Raw genomic sequence first — 12,918 nt, forward strand, 5'->3', positions numbered from 1 at the left:
ACAGGCCATCTACACAAAAATGCTCTACTACCCTAGCCAATAGACTTTATAATTGTGAGGTGGGGACATTAGATTTACTCAAAGTGCTGACACCCCAATTGAAGACCACACTCTTCTCAGTGGAGTGGTGATCACAAAGGATGGGTATTCCACTCTGAAGGACCCAGCTGACAAGAAGACAGATGTCTCCATCTGTAGGGCCCATGAATCTACATCAGGCCATTAGGGCTGACACTGCAGCCTCTCTGGTTTCCAGGGCATCTGTCCACTGGATCGATGAGCTCCTCAGTCATCCACAAACTGAACCTAGCAGAATGAGACACAAGCTTCTGAGGGTTGCCTTCACAGTGGATGCAACATTAGACCGCATGCGCTTTGAGCTCCAGTGTAGTAGCCAGACCCAACATATGGCTGAGGCACTCTGGACAATGCCTCTAAGGCCACATCTGTACCTTTTACGGGTTCAAAGCTGTTCGTGGATGAAGGACACTCAAGGACATACTCAGAGAGACTAGGGACAAGAGGAAGGCACTGCCCTCATTGTCACTTAAACAGGAACAGAAGGGGGCACAACACAGATTCAACCAATCCTTCAGGCCTTTTTGTGGCCACGGAGGTAGTTGGGCTGGCAGGTTTTGGGCTTTTACCATGCCTGGAAAGAATCCACCTTGGACCTTTGAGTCAAGGACATAGTCTCTCAAGATTACTGTGTGAAACTTATTCGCCAGCCCTGCGACACATTCCTTCCTATACCAAAGTCCAAACATCTGGGACTGCTACACTCCATGTAACACCTGCTACAGATTTGGACCGTAGAGCTGGTACCCCACAGACAGAAGGAAAAGGGGGTGCATCAGCACCTTTGTAAAGACTCTGGGGGCCAATGAAAGTCCAAAGGGCAGGGCCTGGTACTGATAGTGCTGGCCTTGATAACAAAATCTGAGAAGCAGTCTGCTCTCCACATGTATGGGTATGTGGAGGTATGCCTCCTTTAAGTCTATAGAAGCCAAGTAGTCCCCACTTTGCAGTGCCTCCGCAGTGAACTAAAGCATCTCCATATGGAATTGTTTCTTTTTTTTACAAACTGGTTCACTGTGTTAATGGAGCTGCTCCCGGGGACATAAAATAAATATATGGTTATATTGAGCTTTTAAAAAATCAAATCTGCATTTTAATATTCTAGTTTAATATTTTAATTGTGCATTTTTTTGTAGTTAACCTTTGTGTGAACTGCCTTGAGATTGTTTTAATGAAAGGCGGTATAGAAATTTAACAATAAAATAAATTGGCTATCTTAAATGGAATGGTCTACCTTCATAATAATTTTGTTCATAGCTTCAGTCATGGAAAGAACTGAATGGAGAGGTTAAAGATCAAAAACAAAGGTTTTATTTGAGGGTTTAGGGAAGAGAATAATAATGGTTATAAGGCAATAATATTTAAATGATATGGATTAGCAAGGCCAACAAGTTGCCAAGACTAAATTACAGCTCACAAGGAGTTAATTTGGCTTGAGTTTCCAAACTAAGTTCACTCAAGCCTGGCTAGAGAAAAGCAAACAGATTTGGATTTTAGGAAAATGAGGAGAAAGGTAAATAGTTTGAGGATATGGGTTATATACTACCTCGCTCCTTCCAAGAGAAATGCATCAAAACTTTGCAGCTCAGTTTTTACTGAGAAGCTTCTCTTCTCTGGGGCATGTCAGTAGCAGGGACCCAGAGACCAGGCAGGGGTCCAGGAGCCAAAAATAAATCAAAAAATGAATGGGACCTTGCATCCACAAATCCTGGGCAGACTGGGTTAGGAAAAGCTGGTATGGAGGTACAGGTCAAAGCAAGGCAGGATATAAGTATCAATGCCAAGACGCAGGAAAAAGACTGTGGTTCTGAGGTACTGGTGACCCAGAAAGACGCACTGATTGATGGTGTCTTCACTAGTTATAGGAAAAATTTTTCCTGGGGGCTGATGCTAAATGTACCTTACAAAGGCAGACAAAAGGGACAAAACATAGACTGCACTATTGTGCTATTCAAAAATGAAGAGTAAGTTTCTTCTTGGAAAAAGCTAGGGAAGCGAAATACAGTAAATACATCAGGGGTTATCTCCTGTCTTTTAGAATCTGTAGAAGTGTTTCAAACAAGCTGTCTTCCTGTTAGGAGCGGGCCATCAACATACTCATTAGCAAAGATAATGCCTTCTACCTGCTTATCTGCTCTTCCTGAGTAACTGATAACATGATTTAATCTGTTCTGCTAACATAGGGATAATACTTGGCTCTTCATGAAAGAAAAAAGTGTTTGATTAAGATATTCTCTCTGCAGTCCTGAAGTAGAACCTTGACCTCAGAGCAATCGTCTTAGCCAGCACTCCCAGCAGCATGCCCTGTAAGTTAGCGATAAGTGAATTAAAAATGGAGATCTCATGAGTCTCATGAGGTCTTGAGCAATAATGGGGCACTACAGAATTATAGCTCTGAAACTAGGTAGTGGGTGCTCCAGGGAGCCCCCCAGACAGGCTTTCTTTGTAACAACTGCTTTCAAGTCCAGCACTGCCTGCAGTAAGCCATTCTTCAGTACCATAAAAAGGACAGAATATACCCCCTTCTGTATGGGTGGTGGTGGTACCAAGGTGGGTTTTTCCCCAGGCGTGGTAAAAGCCTTTCCGTGGCCTGCTGCAGATTTGGGCCATAGAGCCAGTACCCCCCCCCTTGGGCCTCTGCTACAAACAACTGTATTTACCACACAACGTGCAGGAGCTTTTTGAGTTAGGTATCCTGATGTTCCATACATCTGGACATTTGTAAGCTGTGGGTCCTTCTTGATTTCCTTGAAGAGGGTCTGACCATGGCTTAAAAACTAGTATTTTAAAGAGACAGGTGGTCTGCCTTGCACAAATGCTTCTCCATGGGAAGGGGCTGAAGGTTTTGCACCTCCTCCTCCAAGAGTTCCTGCTGGGGGCTACTTAGTAGTCTCCTCCTGTGTGTGCCATTGATTTCCAACATGGAACTTACCATACTACAGGGGCTCCACTTGCCTCCATTTGAGCCCATGCAGACGGCATCCTTTCCTCCAAAGTGGCATTTTTGGTGGTGATTATATCTGCATATTGTGTATCTGAGCTGCAGGCACTCTCAGTCAAGGACAGTTTATCTTATGTGGTTTGACTCATCTCTGACCGCTCATTTATACCCAAGGTCAATTCGGTATTTCACAGATCAGAGGACATCAACCTACCATCTTTCTGTCCTGCTCCTCATTGGACTAAGCAGTGGCACAAACTGGACATCGGGGCTCTCCACGTTTACATTGATAGAACAATGCTGTTCTGCAAGTCAGATTCTTTCTAACATTTGAGCCCAGATCCATGGGCAGAAGGCATGAACTGTTGTTGGTGAAGGCCTGCTTGTCTTATGAATTGCAGAAGCTGCCAGGCCCTCAGCGGATTACAGCTGACTCTACAAGATCAGCGGTGATTTTGGCCATGAATGCATGCCTGAGATGTCATGCTTCCATTTGGAAGTCACCCTCTGTTTTCAAGACACTACAAGCTGGACATGCACGCTTCTTTGAGAGTGGCATTTGGTCAGAGAGTTCTGCAACAGGTCCTCCCCAGGCAGTAAATTCAGCATGGGCTTGTTTCCACCTATGGTTGTGTGCTTTGGTATTACTCATGATGGGTGACCACTACACCAGCACAGACAAGGAACGTTGGTACTCACCGTGAAGGTTTCTTCTTATTGGTATTACAGAGGTCACCCATGCCCATCTAGTTTTTTTATGTCGGGATTACTGCCAGGGGGCGGGATTCTCCTTACTCTTCCCCCTCCCTCCTTGTTTTGCATTACACAGTTTTGTTTTACTGCGGCCTATTAGTTTATTAGGGTTCTCCTGGACTTATGAGACATTGTACATACAGGCCAGGTGAACCTCCTTATCCATGGTTTGGCATATCCGCAGTTGGGAAAATGACACCAGACCTCAGCATACGCCGTCGGGGGTGGGGACAAAGAATCCCCACCTTGACATTGCATATCTGTGAGTTGGGGGTGGCCAGAAATGAATGCGGAGGTCATTTCCAGCTGCCGTTTCAAGGATCGGAGCCACAAAATGGCTCCTGTTCCCCCCAAAAAGCCACGATTTTCGGCTGATTTGGGGCACAACATTTATTTTATTTTTATTTATTAAAACATTTTTATACCACCAAAATGTACATCTCTGGGCGGTTTACAACAGGATAAAAAGAAAGTAAAACATTCATTAAAACAAAAATGGGGAGGGGGAAAACACACACATTACAACAATTTAAACATTTTAAAATAATATTTTAAAACAGCATTAAAACCATTAACATGTCTCGGGGTGGGGGAGCAAGGTAAGAAGTCCCCCCCCATTAAAATTGGATAATTTTGGACTGATTTGGGGGCATTTTAGGCCATTTGGGGGCACAGTGCAACTTGGAAGGAATGGCAGAGACTGCTAAGGAGCTCCACCTCCTGCAAAAATCGGCTGAAAATGACTGACCTGGAACCTAACCCCCGTGATCCCATAGGGATCCATGGTTCTGTATTCACGGTTTCCATGTCCGCAGCACAGCTACAGAACACCCACGAATATCGAGGTCCACCTGTATGTTACTGTTTGTTCATGTGTTTGGAGCTGTGTGTTTGTTCTGGGCATATGCTTTTCAGTAGAACTGAAGGAACTGTCCACTGGAGTTCTGTTTAAGGTTTCCTCAAGTTTTTTTATCCTGCCTCCTGGAGCATGTAGATTGGGATAACCCATCCTGGGTGACCTCCATAACACCAGCAAGAAGAAACCTTCACAGTGAGTACCAGTGTTCCTATCTCATTCAACTCGCTTGCATCCGTGCTGATTTGGACTCCAAAGTTTTGGCAGTTCCAGCATACGTGCCTCTGGTACCATCTGGTCCTATTGTGTAGGATATTTTTCAGTTGGTGCAGCCTGAGGATGTGGACAAGATCCTGGGCAATGTGTGGGCGACATCGTGTGCTCTTGACCCTTGTCCTTCATGGCTAATAAAAGCTGCCAGGGAGGGGACAGGTAGATGGTTGGAGGTGATGGTTGAGGCAAGATGCCATCGTGCCTCAAGGAGGCGATGGTAATACCATTATTTAAAAAGTCCTCCCTTGATTCCTCTAACCCGGACAACTATAGATCGGTCTCTAACCTGCCCTTTTTGGGCAAGGTGATAGAGCATGTGGTAGCGTCCCAGCTGCAGAGGGTCTTGGGTGATATGGATTATCTAGACCCTTTTCAGTCTGGCTTCCGCCCCATATATGGGACGGAGACTGCCTTGGTCACTCTAGTGGATGACCTATGCCTGGAACTAGATGGGGAGTGCATCCCTGTTGGTTCTGCTGGACCTCTCAGCGGCGTTCGATACCATCGACCATTGTATCCTTCTGGGCCGCCTCTCGAGTACGGGAATCGGAGGTGGTGCTGGGGGACTACTGCTCGGCTCTGTGGCCGTTGGCCTGTGTGGTCCCGCAGGGTTCGGTCTTGTCCCCCATGCTGTTGAACATCTACATGAAACCGCTGGGAGAGGTCATCCGGGAACTTAGACTGAGTTGTCAGCAATATGCGGATGACACTCAGCTCTATCTCTCCTTGTCACTTGATCCTAGGGAGGCGGTGGATGTCCTGAAACGGGGGCTGGAGGCCGTGATGGGTTGGATGTGGGCTAATAAACTGAAATTGAATCCGGACAAGATGGAGGTAATGTTGGTCAGTAGGAGAGCCAATCGGGGGGCGGGGGATCTCTCTAGCAGGATACTTACATTGATTGATTAAGTGCTGTCAAGTTGGTGTTGACTCTTAGAGACCACATAGATTCTCTCCAGAATGATCTGTCTTCAACTTGGCCTTTAAGCTCTCTCAGTGGTGCAATTATTGCTGTTGTAATCGAGTCCATCCATCTTGCTGCTGGTCTTCTTCTTGTTCTCTTTCCTTCAACTTTACCCAGCATTGTGGAGCTGGATCTTCACATAATGTGTCCGAAGAATGATAGTTTGATCCTGGTCATTTGTGCCTCGAGTGAAAATTCTGGATTGATTTGTTCTGTGATCCATTTGTTTGTTTTCCTAGCTTTTCATGGTGTCCTCAAAAGTCTTCTCCAGCACCAAAGTTCAAAAGCATCAATACTTTTCCTATCTTGCTTCTTCAAAGTCCAGCTTTCGCATCCATAAAGTGTCACAGGAAGAACCATTGTCTGAACGATTCTAATCTTTGTAGGTGTAGACATGTCACGGCATCTAAATATTCTTTCCAAGGCCTTCATTGCTACACTACCAAGTGCTAGTCTGTGGTGTATTTCTTGACTGCTGGATCCTTTACTGTTGACAGTCGATACTAAAAGGCAGAAGCTATCCACCACTTCAGGGTCTTCCTTGTCAATTCTGAGGCTGGTTGCTGTACCCATTGTCATTAGTTTGGTTTTTACTTTTAGTCATAGTCCCATTTTTTTCACTGTGCTCCTTGACTTTAATTACTAGAGCTTGCAGATCATCCACATTCTCAGCTATCAGAGTGGTGTCATCAGCATAGCGCAGGTTATTGATGTTTCTTCCTCCAACTTTAAAACCATGCTCATCTTCTTCCAATTCAGCTTCTCTCAGTATATGTTCAGCATATAAATTGAATAAAGGAGAAAGTATACAGCCTTGTCTTACTCCTTTGCTGATCTGGAACCAGTCTGTTTCACCGTGTTTTGTCTGGACTGTGGCTTCCTGTCCTGTGTATAGGTTTCTCATGAGAACATTGAGGTGTTCTGAGACGCCCATTTTCCTAAGGATATTCCACAACTTGACGTGGTTGACGCAATCGAAGGCTTTTCTGTAGTCAATAAGGCACATATGGACTTCTTTTTGGTATTCTTTGGCTTTCTCAATTATCCAGTGTGCATCAGCAATGATGCCTCTTGTTGGCCTTTTCTGAAAGCAGCTTGAACATCTGGCATTTCCCTTTCCACTTAGGGCTCTAATCAACACTGGATGATCCTGAACATTATTTTGCTAGCATGTGAAATTAAGGATATTGTGTGATGGTTTCTTCTTCCTCCACCACCACCACCACCATGAAATGGAATTCACTCCTTAAATGCTTGCCTGTGGGCAGTAATGGACTGGATGAGAGATAACAAATTGAAGCTGAAGCTGAGATGGAGGTGCTTGTTGCAGGGAAATGGAATTTGAGGGATGAGTTAGATCTTCTTGTTCTGGATGGGGTTACACTCCCCCCCACCCCCGACGGAACAGGTATGCAGCTTGGGAGCGCTCTTGGACCCAGGCCTCACCCTGGTATCTCAGGTGGATGCAATGGCCAGGCACACTTTCTGTCAGCTTCTGCTGATTCGACAGGTGTATCCATCCCTTGAAGACAACAATCTCAAAACAGTGGTGCATCAGCTGGTAACTTCCAGGCTTGACTATTGCAATGCTACGTGGGGCTGCCTTTGTATGTAGATCGGAAACGTCAGTTAATTCAAAATGCGACAGCCAGACTGGTCTCTGGGGTAACCCAGAGAGACCATATTATGCCTGTCTTAAAACAGTTGCACTGGCTGCCAAAGTGTTTTCAGGCGAAATACAAAGTGCTGGTTATTACCTTTTAAAGCTCTGAATGGCTTGGGTCTGGGCTACCTTAGAGATCTTCTTCTATATGATCTCCTCTGCATGTTGAGGTCATCTGGAGAGGTCCGACTCCAGTTACCACTGGTACGTCTGGTGGCAGCTCAGAACTGGACCTTCTCTGTAGCTGCTCCTGGCCTATGGAATGTACTCCCAGCAGATATCTGCAGTTTAGGCTCGCTGTTGTCCTTCAAGAGAGCCCTGAAAACGTATTTGTTTAGCCTGGCGTTCCAAGGTTTTTATATTGGTTTGGGGTATTTTAAATGGTTTTGAATTGTTTTAAAATTGTTTTTATATAGCTTCAAGGTGTGCGTGTTAGATGGTGTGTGTTTTTTATGTCCTTTTAAAATTTGTTGTGCACCGCCCAGAGCCTTTGGATGGGGCGGTCTATAAACATAATAGAGAGATACTTTATTTACGACCAGTGGCCAAAACATATAAATGTAGTAGTAGTAGTAGTAGTAAAATATTAAGGCAAGGGTTGCGCAAAGGTAAATATATTTAGCATTGGCAGCAGTGACAATAATGAAGATGGCAAAAATCATAGTAGCATCATCCACATTTCAATAACAAGACTTAATGATGCACCTTATTCACTCACACATTCATACTTTAACTTTGGACTTGGTCAGACTCCAAGAATTAGTTGGTGGTTGGGCTTGGTTGGGACAGAGAAGCGTGGTGCGTGCATACATGTCCTGGTTGCAGATGGAGGCTTCTCTGCTTTAGCTCTCCCAAATGTCTCCTTTATAGTCAGACTTCAAAGGAGGTGTTTCCTGGCATAATTTCTTCTGATCACCCCACATCTGGATGCTGGGGCAAAAAGACCCACTTAATCAGCATGTTGTAAAGTCCCCCAAGGTTTTGTTCAGGTCAGGTTGGTCCCACAAGGTCAGGCTTTAGTTACTTGCCATCTCAGGAGTCTCTTAAGATGCATATTTTTTCAGGAGACAAATTCCCTTGCTTCTTTGGGGTGCATATCTGTGGTGTTCTGCTTTTAACCAGGAGCCTTCTATTTTTCTGACTATGCCATGCATACTCTTTCCACACACATACTATTGCTCAATAGCAAAAGTAAACATTAGGCTACTATGACATCTAAGTTGAACTGTGTCCTGCTTGAGCAAACAGTTGATGTGGCATCTGGATTTCAGCAAAACTCATACCTCTGATTTCTGACATGTAAAGCAAATACTTTACAGGACTACTACGCATTGGGGTACAGATTTTCTAACCCCTCTATGCATAACACTAATGGGGGGGGTATTGTGAATGCCCATTACTACCTGGAATGTGGTGTAGCTTATGAGAAGTTTTGGGACCTCCTCCTAATATTTGCTGGCTGGTCAATCCCCCTGGGCTTGAGAACTAGCTCCCAGTGATCACAACCCAAGAAATAAGGCTTGTTTCTTGATCTGTGGTAATACTAATCAGATGTAATACCTTTTTCCACTGTGCTAAGCCCTTTTGTTTCAATGTTTCACCAGAACAGAACAAGTTTTCACAAACGCTGAATGGAACTCCTGCTTCGAGCACAGTTGGTAGTGGGATGGATCCCTTCCATGCCTGTAGCATTCTCCAGCAGCTCAAAACAATGTATGATGAAGGACAGCTGACTGATATTGTGGTGGAAGTGGATCATGGAAAAAAGTTTTCTTGTCATCGCAACGTTCTTGCTGCAATCAGTCCTTATTTCAGGTATATCGTGTTCTGTTGCCAGTTAACTACATCTGTTGCCTAATATTTTAATTACTGAGTGTAAGTGCCTCTTATATAATAGTGTTGATGTTGCAGATTTGTTCCACACATTCATTCTTCTGGCAGTTGGGCTGAACATGAATGTGTGGAACAATTTAAACAAACTGATGCTAACTTGGGAACAATGGCTACTCACTTGTTACAGACATCTCCATTCTTCAAACTCTTCAGACTTACGTCTTCCACATGAGCATGAATCATGCCTGTCTCAAAACTAATTCCCTAGGCATTTAGAATATTCTGCTGACAACTGAAGTGCAGTAAACGCTCTCTGGTATTGTAGACATATATGAATGCTGCTATTTCTTGCATAGCATCTTCATTTGAAGTGCTGTGCAGTCTTGGCCTCGCAACACTCACTGAAATGGGTTCTTCCTATTTGGCAGCTGAGAAGAGAGTCAAGAGAGTGTGTGAGATCTTGGATCATCGCTAACAATGAATTCCACACCTTTTTACTCAGAAGTAAGCCCCGTTGAATTCAGTGGAGCTTACTCTTAAGTGAAGTGTGCATAGGACTGAAGCCTAAATTCATGGCAGAGATGGAACTTGAACTCAGACATGGAATGGTGGCAGCTGGGGTTGCTGCCATTCTGGGAGAGCACATTCCCTGCATCCTTTCCCGTTGTAGGTTCTGATATGCCAGGCCTGCACAACCTCCGCCCTCCAGTTGTTGTTTGGCTACACTTGCCATCGTCCCCAGCCACAGTGGCCAATAGTCAGGGATGATGGGAGTTGTAGTCTAATAACAGCTGGAGTTGTGTAGCCCTGTAATATGTCAAGATGGGTTGTGTTGTCTGAAACTACCAGTCTGGCGCATCCTGCCCTAGAACCCATCTGTCACTTACTTGAAATCTCAGCTTAAGGGAATTATTTAGGAATGTTTTCATGTGGTGAATTGCTTGAATAATGTTGGCTGCAGCAGTGAATGTAGGCACTAAATACATGTTTATAAGAATGTTGCATCCCAGCAAATATGTCAGGTCATTGTATCCTTTTGTTATGCTGAGGAACAGAAAGATCCCTTAGTGTAAGCTGCTGCATAGGTGACCGTGGGAAAGACCTGTTAGTGTTAGTGTTAGATCAGGGTACATAACCTAAAGGAGCATCTTGCTTGGACACCTATAGATATATAGCAAGAGGAATGTGCTTGGAGGTACTGCATTTGTTATGGGAAATGAATTAGTCCACTGTTGTGTGACATGTATAGGGGACATTCCTCTTGCTATATATCTATGGTGTCCAAGCAAGATGCTCCTTTAGGTTATGTCTGACATATTTGCTGGGATGCTACATTCTTATAAAGATGTATAAAGTAGCTTCAAGCAGTTTGATTATGAGGGAAACCAGATCAAATAAGGCAACTTAATAAATATGGAGACCATAACTATAAAGGCTTTCATGTTGAAATTGCTGAACCTGTATACAAGCTCTAGAGTTCTACCATTGCATTCTTGTTGCATCTTTGGATCTGTAGCACTGTCTTTTGTGCCCTGGTTAATCTGACTTCCACCCTTGAGATTAATTTCTTAGTTTTGATTGAGCTCTTACCCAATCCTTATTGTTATTCTTTACCCTTGAAATATATACATTACTAGAAGCCCTCCCCTACTAACTATTTTTCATTGCACTGAAATAGGCGAAGATGAACTCCAGTATAACAGGGCTTTGAGTAACCTCTACAAAGCTGAACTGCACCTGCTTGCCTCTCCTGCAATATTATATTTATTTTATATATTTGTTCAGACAGACAGTTCACTTTCACAGTCTGCTCTCACAACCTGCTGCTGCTGTTGATGATGATTATTTCTATACCTCCCTATCTGATGGCTCAAAGCACAAAGCTTTGCTTTGCTGTTGACACATTTAACAGTAGTTCCTTCAATAATTTTGCATCCTTTCTCTTCTAGATCAATGTTCACTAGTGGCCTTACTGAGAGTACCCAGAAAGAAGTTCGGATTGTTGGTGTTGAAGCAGAGTCCATGCATTTAGTACTGAACTATGCATATACCTCCAGAGTAACACTGACAGAGGCCAATGTCCAAGCTTTGTTCACTGCAGCTAGTATCTTCCAGATTCCTTCTATACAAGACCAGTGTGCTAAATATATGATCAGTCATCTGGACCCCCAGAACTCCATTGGTGTGTTTATCTTTGCTGATCACTATGGGCACCAGGAACTTAAAGTTAGGTCACAAGATTATATTCGTAAAAAGTTCCTGAGTGTCACCAAAGAACAAGAGTTCCTCCATCTGAGGAAAGACCAACTTGTAAGCATATTGGACAGCAATGATTTAAATGTTGATAAGGAAGAGCATGTTTATGAAAGCATAATAAGGTGGTTTGAACATGAGCCCAACAAAAGAGAAAACTCCTTGCCCGAAATATTTGCCAAATGCATCCGCATGCCCCTGTTAGATGAAGCATTCATCGAGAAAATTCCTCCCATGTTTGCACAGGCTATAGCCAAAAACTGCATACAGAAAGGACAAAGTAGTGCCAATGGCTATACCCAACGGCTTGGAATGACTGCTTCAGAAATGATCATCTGCTTCGATGCTGCCCACAAACACTCAGGAAAGAAGCAAACAGTGCCTTGTTTAGATTCCGTCACGGGGAGGGTGTTCAAACTATGCAAACCACCCAGTGATTTGCGAGAAGTGGGGATCCTTGTTTCACCCGACAATGACATTTATATTGCAGGAGGGTACAGACCAAGCAGCAGTGAGGTCTCCATAGACCACAGAGCAGAAAGTGACTTTTGGATGTATGACCATTCAGGCAATCGATGGATTCCAAAGGCTCCGCTGCTTCGTGCAAGGATAGGCTGCAAACTAGTTCATTGCTGTGGCAAACTGTACGCAATAGGCGGCCGGGTTTATGAAGGAGATGGGCGCAACTCGTTGAAATCGGTGGAGTGCTATGATAGCAGAGAGAACTCCTGGACAGCTGTCTGTCCAATGCCTGTAGCAATGGAATTTCATAATGCTGTGGAATATAAAGAGAATATCTATGTCTTACAAGGTAAGTTGTGTGTGTCCATCCATCCCGTGAGGGGGAAACATCTGTAGTTGAAATGTGGCCTCAACATTTACCTTTGTGATTCAAATGAAGGATTCTGCTCATGTCCTAACTTGTAGGCAGCACACTGTTAAACTGTGTGTGTTTTTAATCATTGTAGTATTTGGGCTTGCTGTTTAGTTCAGTGTTTCAGACTAGAAAGTAAAATTGGCATAAGGATCAGTTTAGACATCTGTTGCCAGAAATAATGGAGTCATCAGTCACAAAGAAAAGAAGCCTGGCCTGTAGGTGAAATAAAAGCTTGTGAGACCAGCTTACATTTGGTGGGAGAAGGTAAGGGATTACTCTTCCATTGACTGTTTACCACAGAATGCAAACGTCAGGAAGTTCATGAGCAGCAGCATTGACTGGGCCATAGCTCTGTGGTAGAGCTCATGATTTGCCTGACGAAGGTCCCTGGTTCAGTCCCTGGCAGTTCTAATTAAGTAACATTGGC

General features: G+C 44.1%; 1 protein-coding gene across 3 annotated transcripts in view; it reads left to right on the forward strand.

Moving 5' to 3' along the window:
- Positions 1-12,918, forward strand: part of KBTBD8 (kelch repeat and BTB domain containing 8) — a 47,562-nt gene that overhangs the window by 11,658 nt on the left and 22,986 nt on the right. For all 3 annotated transcript variants that reach the window (XM_053296273.1, XM_053296271.1, XM_053296270.1), the window contains 2 exons: positions 9,133-9,343; positions 11,311-12,425. In XM_053296273.1, coding sequence (XP_053152248.1) covers positions 9,195-9,343; positions 11,311-12,425 — 1,264 coding nt within the window. In that variant the 5' untranslated portion in view covers positions 9,133-9,194. The remainder of the gene's footprint in view (positions 1-9,132; positions 9,344-11,310; positions 12,426-12,918) is intronic.

This window comes from Hemicordylus capensis, chromosome 2 (assembly GCF_027244095.1).
Source record: "Hemicordylus capensis ecotype Gifberg chromosome 2, rHemCap1.1.pri, whole genome shotgun sequence".
Lineage (NCBI taxonomy): Eukaryota > Metazoa > Chordata > Lepidosauria > Squamata > Cordylidae > Hemicordylus > Hemicordylus capensis.